We start from the raw sequence: 22,070 nt of genomic DNA, 5'->3' as shown, positions 1-22,070 counted from the left end.
ATATACTGGCCTTGCCAGCAATACCCACAACTCAAAAAAAACTAAAATATGTGGTTTGAGTTAAAAGCATAGAATACATTTTCCATATATTTCTGCATATTGCTTTTATTTACCTACATTTTACAGTTAAGCAAAACTGTGTTTAACTAGTGTCTTTAATCCCCATTGTACGAGTTATCTTTTTCTTGTGCAGAAACCAGTACAAAGACACTAGAATACCTTCAGGGTTCTGAGAACCTTAACAGTTCTATTGAAATCTTCTGGGAGAAATCACTTCTGCACTCAGTTTTAAAACTTTAATTGATTGGATTGTCCTGTTAATTCCTGTTATTTAATCAATTCCTGTGATTTGAACACCAGGGGGCAGGAATGCAACTCTATTGTGAAATAAAAATTCAAGCTACCACATACCAACATAGCAAATACAGTCAATTTTCATGACAAATAATATACTTCTGTACATGTAGTAATGAAATGATACATCTTTGTGGCATACTTTCTAAAGTGCTGATTCGATGGATTTTGATTGATGTTTGGAATAGGATGGTGCACCTTTTGTCATTAATATTGGGATTTTTTGGAGGGTAGCACAGTGGCACAGCAAGTAGATCTGCTATCTCACAGCTCCAATGACCCAGGTTCAATCCTGACCTCTGGTGCCGTGTGTGTGGAATTTGCACACCTTGTGTAACTATGTGGGTTTTCCCCCCATATCTTGGTTGGTAGGTTAAATGGCTGTCGCAAATTCCCCTGGCTGGGTGGTAGGAGACTCAGGGTGGAATTAGCAGGTATGAGGAAGAGAATAGGGTACAGGAAATAAGTGGGGGAATGGTAGTGATGGGATTACTTTAAGAGCTTGCAGACACTTAACAGACTGAACAATCTCCTTCTATGTCATGAAATTCAAAATAAAATGAAAATCGAAGGTTTTTCATTGCAAATACAAAAACCACAGCCATGAGTGACAGAGCAGGATTGAGGTCTAACATTTGCTTCTGATTCCTAAATTAGTATTATGGTGTCACAGAATATATGCACCTGTTTAAAAAAAACAGTAAGTGTTTTCTCTGTTGCTCCCTGATACCTTGAAAACAAATTAGTTGGACACTTCAAGTATGAGTACACTCAGCAGAATCTTTACCCTGTTATATTAAAAATAAACCTACTAAATTTAAAAGCCTGTATTGAGGTTGGTACTTCCTACAGAACTGATTTCAATAACAACTTTTGCAATTAGCTTCACAATGGCTATAAACGAATTCAGTAAAATAGCACACAAAAACTTCAATAAATACAGGCAATAAAGTATGATTAATAATTCAGCCCAAGAATACTATAAAACCTCCCTCTCCACCCCCTTGGTTCCATCTGGCTTTAGTTTGCCTGAATCCACCTGTCACCAACCCACCTCTTTCTTCCAACCGCACCCCTGCCCCTACCTAGCTCCATCTGCCCATCATCCTTCACCCCTCTTCAGTCTAAAATTACCGACTGGCCCCTATCTCACAACTCCCCTTCTCCTCTTTAGACTGGCCATCTTCCCTCTCCAGAGTACTAATGCAGGGTTTTGATCCAAAACGTTGAAAAATTCCTTCACCCTCCCCCTCATGTTGCTTAATCTGTGAGTTCCTTCAGCAGATTGTTTGTAGCTCCAGATTCCAGCATCTGCAGTCCTGTGTTCCAATATTATGAAATCTAACTGCTGAGTCCAACATTTTGTTTTCAGCTTTGGAGGAGAAATGAATGTTAAAAGATGTAAAGAATGAAAACTATACCATTTTGATTCAAGAAATATTTGTTACTTGGCCAGTGCTTGTATAATTTTCCATTAGTTTTAAAATTACATAGAAAACAGTGGAAGTGTACAACCAGATTTCTAAGTGTCTGTGAGGTACAGAGCAGTGCAGAAGGAGCATGAGAGAGAAAAATCCACCAATATCAATTTATTTTTTTTTAAGATTTTGAGTTTCTTAATATCCAGACCATTATCAGGGACTTCCCTTGGAACCAAGGCGATACATTCATGAATATTTGCATACACCCTGAATGAAAGGTGGTATTTTGGATTTAAGCATTTATGTACAAAAAAAATTGCCTTAGTAAATCAACAGCTAGAAATATAATTGAAATGAGCAAATCTATAAGGTCAGTTTGGTTCTCTTTTTAGCTCAAATGAAAAGGTTACAGAAATTGATAATAATGCAGGTTGTTTACTTTTTTTGTGTGAAAACTAGCCTTTAATTAAAATAAACTAATTTAAGGACATAATTTCCTAATGTGGTTTATTACTTGACTGATTACCAATAAAATGCTTTTCCTCAATTGTCAAGCTTTTTAAATCAATTAGCATATTTCATTTCAGAGGAAATAAGACAATACATTTCAGAGGAAATACATTTTCAGAAGAAATAAAATGAAACCAACAGAACAACTGAAAATAGCAAGGTGCTTTTTGTTTTGGAAAGGTTGGGAGATTGAAAGTTGCCAATGTTTTGAGGGACTTGAATCACCGTAAATTAACATAGGCACAACAGGCAGTTGGGAAAGCCAACAGTGCATTGGTATTTATTGCAAGGGAACTTAAGTACAAGGAAGCAAAGAATCTTGCTACAATTATAAGGGTCCTAGTGAGGCAGAAGAATGTGTACAGATCTGAGCTTCCCGGCTAAGGAAGTAAGTAGCTTGTGATAAAGGGAAAGCAGCAAAGATTCACCATAATAAAAACAGAAAATGCTGGAAATATTCAGCAGGTCAAGCCACATCTGCGGGAAGAGAAATAAATTTAACATTTCAAGTTGAAGACACTTCATCATAACTGGGAAGGAGATAAAAGAAACTTATTAAGCTGTGGGCAAGGGAGGAATGTCTCTGATAGTGTTAAACCAGCTTGACCATGGGGGTAAACTGTAAACAAGGTTATCTGGTCTACCAGTGAATGGGCGCATTTAGAGAGTGACAGCATGGACAAAAGAACACAGGAGATCCAAATAGCAGAGAAGGAAGACATGCTTGGCATGTCCTCTACTACCAGGGGAGAAAAAAGGGCAAAAAACAAATAAGCTAAGCCAACATCAAGTTACACACAAATCAAGTTACCTGAAGTTGTAGAATTTAATACCGAGTCCAGAAGGCTGAAAATTGCCCAGAAAGAAAATGTGGTGCTGTTCAAGTTTGCACTGGGCCTCATGCTAACAGTACAGGAGGCAACAAACCAATAGGCCACATTGGGATTGAGAATTGAAGTAGCAGTCAACATGAAGCTCAGGGTCCCCCCTGCGGACTAAGTGCAGGTGTTCTGCAAAGTGATCGCCCAATTTGCATTTGGTTTCTCCAAAGCAGAGGAGACCATATTGTGAACATCAAATGCAGACTGGAAGAAATACAAGCAAATTGTTGCTTCACTGGGAAAGACTGCTCAGGTCCCTGGATGATGCAAAGGGAAGAGGTGAAAGGACAAGTACTGTGTTGCCTTTGGTTACAAGGAAACATGTCACAAGGTGGGGAGTCAGTGGGAAAGGAAGTGAAGCAAACAGTCCCCGCAAAATGCTGAAAGGGGAGGAGAGGGGAAAGTGTGTCTGGAGGTAGAATCTATTTGAAGGTAGCAGAAATTGCAGCGGATGATCTGTTAAATCCAGAGACTGGTGGGGTGGAAGGTGAGGGTCAGGGGGAACTCTATCCTTGTTCTGTCCCAGAGGAGAAGAGATGAAAGCAGCGGTGTGGGAAATGGATGACAAGTGTTCAAGAGCTTTGTTAACAATGGTAAAGAGGAAGCTCTGGTTCAGGAAGGAGGAAAACATTTCAGACTGACTCCTGGACGGCAACTTTCTCATAAGAGGAGAGATTAAGCAGACCGGAATTATGTTCTCCACAGTTTAGAAGAATGAAAGTTGATCTCATTGAAACACAAAAATTTCTTTCACGGCTCTGCAGGATGGATGCAAATTTGCTGGGGTATCTAGATCTAGGGATCACCATCTCAAAATAAGAGTTCAGCCAATCATGACAGATTAGAAGAAATTTCTTCACATAAATGGCCATCTTTTGAATTCTCTACTTGAGAGGGTTGTGGAGGCTGAGTCACTGAGCATATTCAAGATAGAGATTGATAATTTGTTTTAAGTATTAAAAGGAAATCAAAGAATATGGCATTAATGCAGTAGAGTTGCACTGAGGCAAAAGGTCAGCCATGATCTTAATGGACGGCAGAGTAGCCACAAGGATGGAATTGTCCACTCATATTTCTGTTTCTTATGCTCTTACGTTATTAACTAGTTTTGGCTTCAGCTATGTGAAAGGGAAATGTATCTACTCACCAACTGACAATTGCATAGCTAATGGCCACAATCAGAAGCGAAAAGGCGTAATGCCAACAGTAGCACATAGTAATAAACATCATATTGTCATGGCTGCTTTGGTCCCATTCAGGGCTTCCATTAGGAGGATAGAGAATAAACCCAATCTGTATAAAGAAATTAAATAATCTCATTTAGAGAGATTAAAATATGTGCAGTTTTTTTAATCCAGTGTAGTTATAAATTCAATGTCTTCAAGTGAAAGAATCATACTATTTTGAAAACTATGGTTTAGCAACAATGCCTTTCAGAAATATATCTAAGACTATTATAACAAAACAAATGTATCATTTAAAATAGTTTTATTGAATGACATTTATTTATAGCAATGGATCAATAATGCATAAAACATAGTTAAGAACACATTCTGTAGTGGGACACTGTAGTGGCTTCAGAAAACATTTTAAGCTGATCAAATTTAGAATTCAGGCACGTAAACAGGATGCAAATAAACATTAGATTTGGAACGGGGGTATCAATCTAATTGCCATTGTGAAACCAAACCCAGAAAATATGATTAAATATTTAAACAAATACAAAACTGACCTAATGATACTCATTAACTATTTAATTTGGTGGTTTTTGGCTAGGAAAACTAATCATTCTGCTATATGTGATATTATCTGATTGCCATCTGGAAACACTGCAACTATGGCAGTAAGCCCATCAGGAAACATACCAAAAAGAAAAACATAATTCAACTGCATGGGAAATACACAGTCTGGCTCTTCTGGGCTGTTACTTTTGCAATTTTTCTTGCTAATTCAAATACTAGTTATCTCGTACATAAGTATGATCAACATAACTACATTAACTAAAAAAGTGATGGTGACCACAATGGTGTATTCTCACTGGAAAATATGCAAACAATGCTGCTCATCCATTGAACTTTTGACCGAAAGGCATTAATAACAAAAAGGTTTGCAACGTTAACCAAAGAACAATAACCCAAAATCCTGAAGAATAAAAACAAATCTCAAAATTAATTACATTATAGAATGGTATGAATCTGTAACTTGTAATGTTCATTATAGTTTACCATTGTTTAATTCTGATAGTCATTGATGAATTTATCATAATGCCAACTGTATCTTATCAATCTATATAATCAGCACCAACTCTTTCCTTGAATTTGGTGAAATAGCCTCTTTTTAGAACTACTAATTAGAAATCTGTATGTTAATGAAAAAGATTAAAGATTTAATTCATGTTTCACTGATATTTTAAACCACTGGCAGTAAAAGAGCAAATCAATTAAACCCACCTAAAATATTAAGCAATTTATTAAGAAAAAAATCAGATTATCCACTTTCATCCCAGTATAATCTAAAACTTCCATTATCCTTTCAATCATGGGGGTCAATTTCATTCATACTAGTTCCAATTGTTTTTACCTGCACCCACTGGTTTTGCCACTTAATATACAAGGAAAAATTCTGCTCTGCACATTAGGCTCAAGTGCAAATAGTTTTGTCAATAATAATTAGCTGTTGCCAAACATGTTCCAGATGTTAAGCAAAGAGCAATAAAACCAAGAGCTGCAAGCTGTTTCTGCTCATGCACGTTATGTCTCTGCAGAAGGCTTGTGTTTGAAGCATTAGCAGAGCCTATTCCCATCCTCATGCTTGAAGCTTTCCCTAGTTCCTTTTCCCAGTGCATATAATTATGCCCCCTTAATCTCGTTGTTTCCCCATACCATCTCCAATTTTATTGTTTCCCATGTTACTCTGCCATTTTCCTTTACTCCGTTTTGTTAGTAACGTACCAAATTTAGTGGAATAAATGTATTAGTTTATAAGTGGGGCTAAAACACTAATTGAAGGAGTCTCTTACCTGCCAGAACCAGCTGCCCTGCAGTATACAAAGGCTTGTCCTCAAAAGCTCCAGTACTATATTCCCACGGAGAAAGACTTCAAGAAAGATGCTAATGGAACCACCAAACACAGCCACCAACAGCAGAATATGGACGTGAATGTCAAGCATCGCACGCCCATGGACATGATAATAAAATAAGAAACCTGTTTAAAAAAAAGAGATAGGGGATGTGATTCCTTTATGATTGTAGACTCTGGATTTTACAAGGTGGAATTATTGATGGCATGCAGATCAAATCTTGAGAAATTGAAGGCATGGATTTTTGTGGGGTTCTCCTAATTACCTTATGTCAACAGAAATTAACCAGAGGTGAAAAATATCCATGATGTATTGTAAATATGATTCTTTGTTATTAATAGACTGCTAGATAAGTTACCATTGTTGCACTCGATTATCTTTCGCACACAAAGCTTAAAAGGAATTAATCTCGACAAAGATTCACCTAATCATCTAATTACGATGCCTCAGCATTAAGAGTACGAAATCAATTAAACCTGCACAAAATATTGAGCAATTTATGAAGAAAAATCTGTGACTCATCCACTGGTAACCCAGAACAATCTCAAATTTTCCATGCTCTTTAATAGCTCCATAATAGTTCTAGTTTACACCTGCACCCACTTGTTATGCCATCTATATTCAAGGAAATAATATGCTCCACACATTAGGCTGAAGAGTATATATTTCTGTCAAAAGCAATTAAAAGTGTATTCAATTTCAGATCAAAAAAGTACACAGTCGTTATTACTCACACATGTACAGAAACCTCTGAACTTGGACACTGGAGTTAGAGTACAGGTTGGAAGTAATTGATTAAAGCTGATAATTGTTAGTACTTGTTCAGAAAATTTTCAACAAGCAGCTCCAAAGAATTTCTTGATACTGCAGATCTACATCTTCAGTTGCAAAACCATAGCCTTCCTCCATGATCCAATTAAACACAACTCCATATGCAGAATTATATGCATTAAAATTATATTTACATATTTCATTGTCTGGTTTTCTGATAAAGTCAGAAAGAAAAGACAGTAAAAGGGAAGATCATCATTTAGGGAGGCTGAATTGCAAATAAATAGTTCAGTTTAAATAAAGTTTTTTTTAAATTCAATCACAGGGTATATGTGTCACTGGCAAAACCAACATTTATTGCCTTTCCCTAACTGCCCTTGAAGATGGTGTTGAACCTCTCTCTGGAACCTTTGCAGTCTGTAAGGTGGAGATGCTTCCACATTATGGTTAGAAAGCAAGTTCCTGCAAGAATGAAGAAGTTGTGATATAATTCCATGTCAGAACGGTGTGCGCTTGGGGCTAACTTAGAAGTTGCAGTGTCCCGTGTGTCTGCTGCCCTTACTCTTCGTAATAAAATGCTGCTGGTTTCAGGGTGTCCTCTTGAAGCAGCCTTAATATATTGATGCTGTGTTGCTTGTAGAAGATACACATTGCAGTTACTGTGGACCAACAGTGGAAGCAGTGAATGCTCAAAGTATTATTGTATGAAGTGAAACACAGTTGGAGGTATTTAAAATAGTAAGAATAATTGGTTCAATCTAGCTGAAGAATTTGGTATATTGTTTATGAACTTCTGAAAATATAATTGGTATAAGAATTCATGGGGCGATCTAAAAGCTTGAGGGACAGCAGCCTATTCTCCATCTGGGCACACTGCAGCCTTCCAGACTACACTGAATTCAACAATTTTAGGTAACTCACTTTCTCTGGCCAATTCTATAGGTTAAACATCTGTAATTATAGCTTGGGGCAATACAGTGGTGTAGCTCGTAGAGTGGCTGCCTCACAACACCAGAGACCCAGGTTCAATCCTAACATCTGGTGCTGTGTGTGTGTGTGTGTGTGTGTGTGTGTGTGTGTGTGTGTGTGTGTGTGTGTGTGTGTGTGTGTGTGTGTGTGGAGTTTGCAGGCTCTCTGTTGACCATGTGGGTTTCCTCCAAGTGCTTCAGTTTCAACCCATACTCCAAAAGACTTGTGGGTTGGTAGGTTAATTGGCCACTGTAAATTGCCACTAGTCTGTAGGTAAGTAGTAGGATCCAGGAGCAATTGATGAGAATGTGGGGAGAATAAAAGGGATAGATTTAGGATAATTGTAAAATTCTCTCTCTCCCCTCATGAACCCATCAACTAATGATTGCGGTGGTGACAGACTGCAGCTTCATCAATAGCTTCTCACCACAGCAATCCAGGCCTGAACCTAGCAGAGATATTCCCTTTGTCCTATCCATCTCTCTCACCCTCGCTGCAATTTGAAACCGACTTGTTTCTCTCTCTCTCTGTTCTGACAAGGAATCTTTGATTGAAACATTTTCTCTGTCCACAGATGCTGCCTGACCTGTTGAACGTTTCCAACATTTCCTGAATTCTTATTATAAGCAGATATAAATGTAACTGACATACTTCGTGCCTTGATTCCCAAATGCCTTGCAACATGTGAAGTGTTTTAGAAAACCAAAAAAAAACTGTAGATGCTGGAAATCTGAAATAAGGCTTAATCTGATTTTAACTGCCACATTATTTCACTCCTTCAGAGAAATTCTCACCCATCTCCCTTCCCATCGTTCTCTGCTATGTGGACAAATTTATTTCTTTATTTCTCAGTTCTGATAAAGTGTCCCAGACCTGAAGCATTAACAGATGTTGCCTGACTGGATGAGTTTTTCCAGCATTTTCTGTTTTAATTACTTTTGAAGTCTATTTACTATTGTGAAGTCAGGAATATGGCACACCAAGGTTCCACAAACATTATAGCCAAAGAATCTACCTTTAGATATTATCCGCAAGCCAAATAGTGACAAGCACATCCAGAAAGAATTAGTTTGCTCCTCTATAGCAGTCTGACTCTGGGGAGGGGGGGGGGGGGGGGGGGGGGGGGCTAGTTACTACCATCAGGAGTGTTTTGTACATTTGTATATGAGCTCAAATACAAGTATCAGATTTTGGACTCAAGACCCAATTCCATGACATAAACACACCATCTAGAGAGAGGAGTTCATATCTGAGTGAGTGCTGCATTGTCAGGTGCTGTCATTCAGATGAGATGTTAAAATGAGGGTCTTATTTGTTCTAGTGATTCAGCCAACAATCAGGTTTTGGACAAAGAACTAGCTGGGATGAGCATTTTAGGGTGTCGGCAGACCACTGATGAACTGTGTTATATGTACTCCTTTGGATTATGGGGCAGTCACAAATGATATACAGTCCCCCATATCCCTCTATTTTAAATTCCTCCATATGCCTATCTAGTAATCTCTTGAATTTGACCAATGTACCTGCCTCCACCACTGCCCCAGGCAGCGCATTCCATGCCCCAACCACTCTCTGGGTAAATAACCTTCCTCTGATATCGCCCTTGAACTTCCCACCCATTACTTTAAAGCCATGCCCTCTTATATTGAGCATTGGTGCCCTGGGAAAGAGGTGCTGGCTGTCTACTCTATTTATTCCTCTTAATATTTTGTACACCTCTATCATGTCTCCCCTCATCCTCCTCTTCTCCAGTGAGTAAAGCCCTAGCTCCCTTAGTCTCTCCTCATAATGCATACTCTCTAATCCAGGTTGCATCCTTTCCAACGCTTCCACATCCTTCCTGTAATGAGGCGACCAGAACTGGACACAGTACTCCAAGTGTGGTCTAACCAAATATCTGCAAATGATCTATATCCTGCTGTATCCTTTGGCAACATCTTTAAGAACAGCACTGTAATGTTATCCAACACGTATTTCATAGCTGACAAGACTCCCGTCTGTAAAACAGAGGCATTCACTACCAGAGCTATCCAACAACACTAGACAGTCTTAGGTGAGGTTTAAAGGTTGGCACAACATTGTGGGCTGAAGGGCCTGTATTGTGCTGTACTGTTCTATGTTTAAGCCAAAACTGTCAATTTAAGAATGAATTAGCAAACCTTCAATGAAGACTGCAATAGCAAGCATGAGTCTATCCAGGGCTAATGGCACTGCAGGTGTTAAATGGACAATAATGTCCACAATCCCCGAGATACCATAGAAGAGATACATAGTTGCATGCTGCCAGTTCATCAGGTGATCCCAATGCTGTTCCTCATAGTTGTATAGCTTCAGATGAGGTCCATCAGGGACAAATTGCTCAGCTAACATACCTGTAACACAAAATGAAAGACTGTTTCAGGCTCATACTTAATCAGTATTATTTTTCAACTGCTGAATGCTTTAAATTTATATATAGAACTTGATAAACTATACTGAACAAAATGATCATTTTTCCTTTTTTTTTTACATTTTCCTTTTTTTTTAAAATACTCCTGCCCCCAATAACTGCAACACTAATTTCCTTTCAGAAAATTCAGTTGCCACCTGCTGAAAGCACACAGCATTGAGCAGATCCTGTATTGTGGTATGTGGCAGACCAGGCACCAAAGAGATATGGTCCCTGGTTCTACTACACCCATTATGTGTTATCAGACTATCTCATGCAGAATAGCCAAACAAAGTGAATTAACATTTACTTGTAATTTAGCTCTAATGTTTTATCTTCCAACAGAAGCAATTCTATATATTGTTAGTTTTTTTCTCCCCAAGCTGGAAAATCACGTGCAGTATGTACCCTTCTGACTCAGATCAAACCTTGCCCAAGTTTCCACACACCAGGCTAAAATGTTCGGGGTTCTTTGCCACTCAGCAGAGCTTCAGAATTTACCAGTTGTTTAATTATGCTGTTAAAACCAATACCATCTGTAGGTAAGATCAATTACATATTACCACAACAGCAGTGATTGATGGAATTGTTTATAATTATGCCACTTGTTACCAGAGAACTCGCTGTACATCACAAAAATGAATATTTGATGAGGTGCCATTAGGTGCAACTATTTAAATAGACTGCTCTGCCAAATGACAATTAATAAAGCTGTGACTTTTAGGTATGGAAACTGATTACAGACTTGTGTAAATAAGTGGAGTGCATTGTCTATGACTTGGGCTCTAAAATTCAACCCGATTAAATTTTTCAAAAGCTTCATTACATGTCAATTGATTAAGTGATACTTCTCATGATTTGAAAATGTTACCACATTTACCTGAAAAGTTGCATTCCCTGCAATTGAGTGTTTTTACTTGCAGTAATTGTAATTTTGATCCTTTTCCCAGTTTATCTTATTCACCTACTTCCTCGTGTTTTGGTAGTTACCCAGCCCCACTGCCCAACAAACCAGCCCCAGCAAAATCCAAGTATTGCAGACTGAATTATCTTTTTAAATATGCATCACAATACAGGTCCAAAATGTGTCCAATGTTAAAAGTAGAAAAACACACGTCAAAAGCAACAACAATCATCTTTGCTGGTTAATTACAATATTTAAAACACTGCTAAAAATAACATTTGATTTGGCAGCAATAATTGCATTCAATTTGCAAAAAGAAACAGATTAAATAGTTGCAGGACTTAAACCTATTGTACTTCCAAATGAAAATAATTAATGAACTGGTCACATTTTTATTTCTACTTCTATGTTATCGCCACCAGTACTCCATTTTTTTCCACCTTCTGGTCAGTGCCCAGCACTGCCTAACACCTGACTGTACATCAATGTTGAAAGGTGTGCTATTCATATTTTGAATATTTCTGAGACTTTGTAAATGTCTGCTATAAATTGCTCTTTTTTTTGAAAAGCACAGCTGCAACACCCAATTCTGTAACAGTACTATCACCAAAATATTATATTTATCGGGTATAAACTGAAAACACTGAAAATGAACAGTTTAATCATCCAGCATTTCAGAAGGAAAGCTGTTAACACCTGAGTCACGCCCTTTGATGAAAACCTCCATGGAGAATAACAGCAAAACATGCTGACATAGTGCACATATCCAGCTATTTCTTTTATTTCAAGTTGACAGCAAAAGAAATCCTCATCTTTTCTCATCTCTAATCCCTTCCATTATTTTGTTTTATATAGTCATTTTATCAGTGCCACCTGCACAGCTTTGATTTATAGACTGAACAGGCTGGATCCAATTTAGATCATCAGCAGTAATTGAAGCCTTGATTAGTATAATCAAGAGACCACACCATGGCAACAGGTGAACATTAAAGCTAGGCAGGATTAGCTCCTCATCATTGCATAGGTAACTTGGATGAAAATAAACCTTGCCTCTAATTACAACAAGAAAATGAGCAAACCACAGATAATTTTCAAACATACCTAAAATAGAAGGACACAGAGCACGGTCATCAGCATGGTTTGGTGTTATGCTTCTCCATGTTTTCCAAAGGACATGATTTAGGGCATTTGTAAAGAGAAAATAAAAGTATTTGGCTGTACATTTCATTTAATAAGTGATTCTTTAACTTTGTAGATGCTTTCTGAGCTGCAATGAATTTACAGCAATTTACTTACATTTCAGATTTCTTCAGATCTTTTAACCATTTTCTTGATTGTTACATTCAAGTGTAAAGGTGAGGGGCAAATTTGCACAGTTGAACAGCTGGTAGAGCTGCTACCTCATGGCTCCTGTGACCCTGGTTAAATCCTGACCCCATGTCTGTATGGAGTTTGCATGTTCTCCTTGCGACAATGTGGGTTTCCTCTGAGTACTCCAGTTTCCTCCCACATCCCAGTGATGAGGGTTGGTAAGTTAATTGGCCATTGTAAATTGCCTCTAATATGCAGGTGAGTGGTAGTACAAATTGATGGGAATGTCAGCAGAATAAATTGGGATTACTGCAGGATTAGTACAAGTGGATGCATGATAGTCATCGTGGACTCAATGGGCTGAAGGGCCTGTTTCTGTTCCCTAATGCTTGATCTCTTGTGATGGTAGTAATACACACTGTACTTCCCTAAATGATGTTTTTGGCAACCCACATCGAGTAAACCCTGTTCTATTGCTGGACTAAGTTCAGTTCTTGGTCTTCCTTTACATTCATGTTCAATTTATTGCTTTCCCTTTTGGCTCAGTACAGAATCAGAATCAGGTTTATCATCACTGACACATGTCAAAAAATTGGTTGTTTTGCAGCAGCAGTACAGTGCAAGAAATAAAGATACAAAAATTACTAAGAGTTACAAAAATAAATAAATGGTGCAAAAGAGGAATAATGAGGTAGTGTTCATGGGTTCATGGACTGGGAGTATGCTGTACTGAATCAATCATGCCCAGCAATAGCACTATCTACGAGTACTGTGGGACACATTACTTACCAAGAATGTGATTCAAGAACAAGGGCAGGCACGGTAGTGTAGCAGTTAGTGCAACGCTATTACAGCGCCAGCGACCTGGGTTCAATTCTAGCCACTGTCTGTAAGGAGGTTGTATGTTCTCCCCGTGTCCATGTGGGTTTCCTCTGGGTGCTCCAGTTTCCTCCCAGATTCTAAAGACGTCTGGGTTAGGAAGTTGTGGGCATGCTAAGTTGGTGCTGGAAGCGTGGCGACACTTGCAGGCTGCCCCCAGATCACTTTATGCAAAGATGCATTTCACTGTGTTTCGATAAACATGTGACTAATAAAGATATCTTTTTAATTTTCAAAACTGAAGAGGTAGCCAATGGCAAATGCTGAGTTTCAAAGTAAATGAATTAGCCAAAAAAGCCCAATTAGTCTTGGTTGACTTACCTATCAGTGCAAAGCTAGCTTTTACAATTCCCTCAATGATGTCTAATCGTCGATGCCCAGACATTGATGTTAGATAACAAACATTCTTATTCTTTCTGCAGAGATATCGCATAGGATATTTCACGGACCACCAGAGGCCAAATAGAAGGAAAAAGCTTCCAGGGAGTGCATGTCCTTTGAAATTACCCATGACTTTTTAACTGTATTGTTTCTGTAAAAAAGGAAGCATAATCAATGACAGGAAAATATTTAAAGAATACAAATCCATTCCCACACATATAATAATTCCCCTATGTGTAATAAAGGATAGTTCTCATTCATGTAATAGATTTAATTAATAGACAAATTATTCTACAAACTTTTTTAATGCACCTTTATTTCCTTTTATATACGAGATTTGTTAAAATTTAGGTTCATTTAATTTTCAAGCTATTCATGCGGTTAACAGAACAAAAATGTTAGACTTAAATTAAATTTATAATCATTTTCAGAAGTCATAGTGCAGCAAGACTGACTTGCATATAATACTGACCTTTTTATATATAGTACAATAGGATAATAGTCAATCTCTACTCTTTGTGTCACTCAAACCATTAGTAGCTTTGTAGGGAGACGCATATGGGGAAAGATGGCAGCAAGGACTAGGCAAGAGGTAGAAAGCATCACCTTTGCCAATGCCTTCCTCACTGGGCATTTGGGGGGGGGGGGGGGGTGGTGATGATGAGGTGGGAGAGGTCCTGAATCATATCCTTCATACATTCTAACTCTTTCAGAATGCCAGCGCCCTCAGTATATCCTATATAAAAGGCCTGCAACTTCCAGTGATTTCCTATTCACAACACCCTCTCTGGAAGTCCTTTCCAGGCCTCCATCTCACATTCTCTTACATTTGTGGTCTGTTAATTTTTTCCCCCTCTCCTTTCAGTCCATCAGTTGTTTTCATCAATTTTTGCTTTCAATTGTGGAATTTTTTTTCCTTAAATCCTTCATCTTTCCATAGTCACAATTGCTCCTTCATACCTATAATTTGATAATATTGTTGAGTGTCTTCTCTAATCATCTTCTGTTTCTGCTCAAGTCTGACACCCCTAGGTTTTGAAGTATCTAAAGAACACTTTGTTTTAAAGGAAATTAATCCTTACACAGTAATGCTCTACCCATAATATCCTGGTTTGGTAGCAGAGTTCCTGAGCTTTACAGTGTGGCTGTAATCTGCATTAGTAGCAAACAGATACATTTTAAAAAGACTATTGTAGCGGCTGCTACCGTGATGTGAAAACAAGACACTAATCGAAGGGTTTCAGAACAAGAACTGGTTTATTCTCCCGCCTTGCGCGGGCCTTTTAAGAGAGCCTGTTCCCGCCCACTCAAAACGGCAATGACGTATACGCTATGTCATCAAACCTTTCCCGCGCGCGGGTTCTCCCTGTCGCTCGGGGAAGACAAAGGCCCACTGCCATCTTGGGCCTCACCGCTCCGACAACGCGCAACCCGACCGCTGAGCCAGTTCGCTTGCTCGGACGGTGAGTCGCTACACTATGATAGTTTTAAAATACAACTTCCATAAACGTATCTTTGTGAATCATAGTCCATTTTAAAATTGGTAGAGGAAAGGATTGTTAATTAGAAAGCTGTGGCACTGTGAATACAGAAACAAACTTACTGAATAAAATATTAAATGTATGTCTTGATAAGAACAGTGAAAAAGTAATTAAAATTTCCAGATGTGCTAAATCTCAAAATGCCAACTAAATGAACATGCTCTGTTCATGGTACTACGTTTTGAGATAGATCCTTGTTCTAAGTAACATTAGCTAGATACTCAATCTTTCCAGTGTACTCTTCAGTGTAATTAATTACCAGAATACTAGACACCATTTGGAAAAAGTGACACAATGAATGGAACAGAAATGCACATGAGATCAAAAGCAGCGCATCCACTGCAGTGTATACACATGGCTGACTAGTAAAGCATTCCTGCCTTTGATCATGTAAAAATGGAATATGAAACAAGATGCAAGTGTTCACTGAAATTGCTCAGCAATAGGTTGCATTTCATTTAATTGCTAATTTCCTAATGGCCCTTTGCTAATTTCAATTATTTAAAATTAATAAACACTGGGACAGATGTTGCCAAGCAAATAACAGTGGTACAAATAACACTCACCATACACAGCAACTTCCTTTTAGCTTATATTGACAGTTAAACTAGGCAAATCTACAGATTGCTGTCCAAGATGCACTGCTCCCTTATTAGTTGAGCCAAAGCAGAACTTTGCCATCTGGCTCCCTATTTAACTGTGTAGAGTGCTATAAAGTTCCTGTCCTGACACCAAAGTTATTCAGTAAATTCACTACTGGAAATGTAATCATTATTTGCTTCAATTTAAATGCATTTATAACTAATGCTATTAATATTAGTTACAGACACAAGCTCTGGCACAGAAAATTAACTTTTTTTTGAAAAAGAAAACTGCATGAAGCCTTATTCCTTCAGCTTAATTATTTTTTTCAGATGTCTACCACCTTTCTCTCAGCAAAACAATGAAAGATTACAGTAATAACTTTTTACATTTAATTCAGAATTCTAACTTGTACTTCCCAGTTCAGACTACTGTTGAATAAACATTTCTCAATCTGATGGCTGCAGAAAATACAGAATTGTTTTCCCCATTCACCAAAAGCTTTCGATGCCTTTTAAAGGGTGACATGTCATTTGGATCTTTAGCTGACAAAACCTGCTAAGCAAAGCATCATAAAAAAGCATATGATAAGTGTAATTCTTGGAATAAAACCAGCTGAACTTCAAATTAAACAGGAAGGAAACTTAAAATCCAGAAATATTTTGTTACAAATATTAGTACAGTGCTCCTTAAATAAGATTCTGTAAATACCACAGTTCCTTCTAGACAAACATCCATTTTATATGGTTGGGTGGTTACCAAGCCTTATAGCTGGGTAAAAACTATAACATTGTACAGATACCTGAATAGTATCATGGTGCTTAATTGAAATAACAACTTGCATTTATTGCCAGTATATGACCAAACCACAAATTGAACAGGGTGTAAAATGGGCAAAAATTCACCATGATTTTTTTTTTGCTCTATTTCACCTGGTTGCTCACAATTTATTCCTAACTATTGCATGTAACTAATCTGAAAATCTACTCCTGAATCCACACTTCAAACACCCAAACGTTGACAAGACTACGTTCATTCGTTTGCTAAATTAATTCTCAATATTCCTCTTGCTGCATTTCCAAAGCCAAACAACACTTTCATAGTCAGTGCTAAATAGCTTTATAAATAAATGTCAGCTTAACTAACAAACTCTTCACATTGGAGTTTCTTCATTTTATATGTTTTATTAAATTGTTTATCTTAAACTAATTATTTTACCTTATCCAGGAGAATAAATTAAGGTGTTTGTTTTACACCAATATGCCATTGTTTGCTGTCTGTCTATTACTAGCTTTATTATCACAGCATTTTAATTAATTTTCTTCAAAAAGATTTTTAAATATTTGCTGTACTCCTATAGAACACAAACTAAATATTTGCATTGATTTAATTTTCTTATCCCTCCTTCAATGTATCAAAATATTGAAAATTAAACAACATTGCCCTATCTCATTAAATCAATCAGAAGCAATCTGACTTGTTTTCAGCAGTGCACACGGGGTAGAGAGGTGTGCAGTTGCATTAATCAAGGAGTTTACTTCAACAGCCAGGTATGCAGTCAAATCTCACAAAAAAGAAATCTAGTGCAGATGTATATACACCTGCATCAAGACGAGGCTTACTGATACTGCTCTGAACATAAGGATAAACATACTTATAAGCCAGGTGAGTCTATCATTTATATTTTTTAGCGTCAATATATTACATTGAAAAAATAAAATATTCAACTAGTTTATGCTGAATTGCATTTCCATCGCTTAAGAATTTATATTTCAAGATGACCATTTCTGCTGAACTGCTATTTTGAAATCAACAATGAATGGGTGAACAAGTTGCCATGCAAAACAAGTGTCCCCAGATAGAATACAGTATTGATATCACGCACCAACTACAATTGATAGAGATTAGTGAGCGGTGAAACTAAAATTTACTCGACAAATGCCAGTTTTCTCCCAAACAGCCATAATACCCCAAGATCTGACAAATAGTATTAAAAATCCACCTAATTTGTACACATTTCTCATTTTTCATAAGTAAACTGGCAAATTGTATGTGGTCCACATGGTCTTTTTAAAAACTTAAATTATTTTAATATTGAGGAAAACCACCCATCTACCATGTGTTGATATAATTTGTATCTTTGCTCTATAGCACACATTATGCGGAGAAAACATCTCAAAAGGATTTCCCATTCTGCATTGCACATTAAATAGCTTTTTTTCCCTCTAGGATTTGGAATTGAAGGAAATGTCATACCTTTAATATCAGCAATCCTCCTAATTCTGTAACATTAGCAGAATATATTTTAATGAAGAGATATTTCAAAAGTAATTCCTGCATGCAGTTATATTCCTTCCTGATAGGCAATGCAAACTGATGATTGTGTAGCGATTGAGAGCGTATCACCTAGTTAATCTATAAACACAATTTATTAATCATCTACTACAGTAGCATTTGAAGGCACTGTATGGGATGGTTCTAGAAAGGCCAGCTGATGAGGGAAGTAAGGGAGGAAACTACAAAAGCCCTGGTCATAACCTTCCAAATATCGAGATTCACAAGTGGTGCCCAAGAACAGGAAAACTGTAATTGTCACATCCTCGTTCCAACATGAATGTAGGGATGAATCCAGTAGCTACTGGAGAATCCATTTAATTCTGGTGGTGGGGGAAAAGTTTTAAAAACAATAATCAGGGACACAGTCGAACACAAAAACCAAACTGCTGGAGGAACTCAGGAGGGTCAGGCAGCATCCATGGAGACAAATCAATAGTTGACATTTTGAGTTGAGATCCTGCCTCAGGACTGAGAGTGTAAAGGGGAGATAGCTATTATAAATAGGTGAAGGGGAGGGGTTAGGCAGAAGCTGGCAAGCAATAGTGAGGATGGGTTGATGGGAGGGAGCAATGGAAATAGTCACAGAGGCTGGTAGGTGATTAGTGAGACAACAGGGAATCTGATAAAGGAAAGTGAAGTCTGAATTGATTGGAGCAAGTCAGCATGGATTTTTAAGGCAAACCATGTCTAACCCACCTCATTGAGTTTTTTTTAAATGAAGTAACAGAAATGCAGTTAATGTGGTTTATATTGACTTCCAAAAACACCTGATAAAGCCATGGAATAAGAGGGGTTGTAACAACAGCAACAGAAAATTGCTCAAGTGAAAACAGTAGTCACGAAAAATTGTTTCTCATACTGGAGGACATGTACAGTGATTTTCCAAAGGGGCGGAAGTAGGACCACTGCTTTTCATAATAACTGGTTTAAACTTGGGTGTACAGGACAATTTTCAAATTTGTAGAATGCACAAAATTTGGAGATGTGGGGAACAGCAAGGATGGTAAATAATAGACTTCAAGAAGGTTGGTACAATGGGCATATTGGTAGCAGATAAAATTTAATACTGAGAAATGCAAAGTATTACATTTTGGGAGAGAAAACGAGAAGAGGCAATATAAACTGGAGAGCACACATTTAAAAAGGATACAACAAAACAGATCTGGGAATATATGCCCTTAGTTCTTTGAAGGTGGCAGAGTAGGTTGAGAAAGTGGTTAAAACAGCCTACAAGATCTTTGTCCTTGTACATTTTGCTCCTTTTTATAAGAGAAAGCAAGTCATAATGATCCTTATAAAAACTGGCTCAGCCACAACAGATATTGTGGCCATTTTGAGTGCCAACCTTTAAAAAGGATGTGAAGGCTCTGGAGAGAAAATAGAAGAGATTTATTAAAAATAATTCCAGGAAGGAGAGATTATAGTTAAGTGGATGGATTGGAGAAACTGGGTTTGTTCTCCTCGGAACAGAAGAGGCTGCAAAGGGGTCTGAAAGAAGTATTTAAAATCATGAAGGGTACAGACAGGGAAAGTGGAAACTCTTATTATCGGTACAGGGGTCAAGATCAAAAGACATAAGGGATGATTTTCTTTTTAAGAAACCCTGTGAGTGGTTTGAGTTTGAAGTGCACTGCCAGTGAGTGCAGATTCAGTAGTGGTGCTCAAAAGGGAAACTAGCTAAGTAGCTGACAGAAAAGAGTTTGCAGGGCTATGGGGAAATGGAAGGGAGAGTAGAATTAGCTGGATTGTTCTTGTATAGAGGTAGTATCAATGAGACAGGCCAAATGGCCTCCTTTCATACCACAACTATTGTATGATTGTGTGCATTGTCAAAATATACACACCAGAATGGTGTGTGCAGCAGAAAAAAAAGGCATCCAGAAAGAGATAATAACAATATGAATAAGCTACAACATTACAAAGTTCACTCCCACCTTCCGCTCCTAATGCCTGTTTCCACACCACTCCCACACTCAAGAATGTGCGCAAGGAGCTCTCGGACTACTTGGAAGGGATAAGAAGGATAAAAACAAGTCACAATGTTTAAAGTTTGTGAAGAATTAACAAGGCAAAATAGTTTTATCCCATGTATGATCATAACCAAATCTTACCCTCCTTTTATTTAAGCTCTTATTCTTATGATAGAGTGCAATTTTAGAATTGTTGTGTTTAAAAAAGTGGGTAAGCAAAAGAAGGTCAAAACAATTCAGAACACATTAATCCTGTTGGAAAGAGGATCTAATTATGCATGCCTGAAGTGTTTTTTCACTTGCCCTCAGATCTCTTCACTCCTGAAGACTGTTATTTAGAAATCTGAGTTCATAGATGCCAACATTCCCCATTAGTCTTCTCTTAAATATAAACTACAAATGTCCACAGAATTTAATTCAAAATATCCAGTTCAGTGTAACACCATTAGTGAAAAAGTTTTGAAATATTCTTCAGATGTTATTTTTAAACAAATGTACAAAGCTCTCCACCCAAACTGACTGATTCAAATGTTGAAAGTGGAAGCAATAATAGTTCATTATTCTTAGCCAGGCCTGGAGGAAGCACTGAGGAACGAGTCACATGACTAGGTAAGCATAGGGGAGACGTGATACCTTACCTGCTGTCAATGGCCAACAAGTGACCTTTGTTTCTGTTTGAATAACTCACTCAGTTTCTGCCACATCACCTGAAAAAACATCTTTAATACAAAAATAGGCACAGTGAACCCATTATGCTTTCAAACAGCAGATTCAAGAGGCACCATTGCTGCTCAGACTGAAAATAGAATGTGGCATTACTATTTGTAATATATAGTCAGAAGTTGTATTTAAAAAGATGTATCAATTAAAATATGTGAATATCACCTTCAGTGCTAGCTCTAGATCTTCCCACTTACCTCCCCATTCCCCACCCCCATGCCCTACATTTAGCAACAATAATTACAAAGGAAGTTGAGGTTTTAGAAACTGGGATGGGGAGGAAGAAATATAATACAATCTCAACATTATTTAAAATAGGTGTTGTTTGGCTGCATAACAAAAGGCATGAAAGCTCAGATGATCGTAACCAAACACAGCCTCATTTAAATAAAAATTCCAGGTGTCCTGAATGGCACTCCTCCAGACTCAAATCTTGGCAGATGGTAGGGGCAGGGTGCTGGGAGAGGAAGGTTTGGGTAGGAAGCAGGACTTGGGCAGAAGGCAGGCAGAGATGGAGGGAATGGTCCTCAGGAGGTCAATGGGAAGAAGTGTCTGCAGCGAACGGGTATGAGCATTGAGAGAAGGGGGTTGGGTTAGTTTTAAGGGAGAAAAGTCCTAGGGCAATTAGGGACTCTAGGGTGGTTGGATTGTTCTAGATACAGTGGTGTGGTGGGGTGCGTAGGGCAAGGAACAGAGGTAGGGTTGCCAGTCCTGTATTTTAAAATAAAGGAGAGGTTGGGGTCAGAGTTTTTGATTTCTTTTGCCTCACCAGGAAGGATTTTCCTCAGCAGTTGCCAAAAGATCCCACTGGGAGGACTGCCTTGAGATTAGGTTTCAGTTTATTTATTTTGGAAGTCACTGTTGATCACAGAATCCTGGGCCACTGGGTTAATCAGTTGAATTTAGGGGTACAAATTACTCTGGGACAGGAATCAACTCAAAATTGGGGTGGGACTCTATCATTGCTGCTGCAGTGCCAAGATAATTACGTGAGAAAAGTCCCAATTTTCCACTTAAATACAAAGCATTTGA

At 37.9% G+C, this 22,070-nt stretch overlaps 1 protein-coding gene across 1 annotated transcript in view; it reads right to left on the bottom strand.

Annotated features, from left to right (window-relative positions):
• Window positions 1-22,070, bottom strand: part of LOC127569439 (transmembrane protein 45B-like) — a 53,513-nt gene that overhangs the window by 5,156 nt on the left and 26,287 nt on the right. The window contains exons 2-5 of the mRNA XM_052014084.1: window positions 13,829-14,039; window positions 10,145-10,357; window positions 6,186-6,370; window positions 4,314-4,459 (exon numbers count right to left, since the gene is read on the bottom strand). Coding sequence (XP_051870044.1) covers window positions 4,314-4,459; window positions 6,186-6,370; window positions 10,145-10,357; window positions 13,829-14,018 — 734 coding nt within the window. The 5' untranslated portion in view covers window positions 14,019-14,039. The remainder of the gene's footprint in view (window positions 1-4,313; window positions 4,460-6,185; window positions 6,371-10,144; window positions 10,358-13,828; window positions 14,040-22,070) is intronic.

The sequence above is a fragment of the Pristis pectinata genome, chromosome 4 (assembly GCF_009764475.1).
Source record: "Pristis pectinata isolate sPriPec2 chromosome 4, sPriPec2.1.pri, whole genome shotgun sequence".
NCBI lineage: Eukaryota > Metazoa > Chordata > Chondrichthyes > Rhinopristiformes > Pristidae > Pristis > Pristis pectinata.
This window is presented reverse-complemented; position numbering and strand designations above follow the sequence as displayed.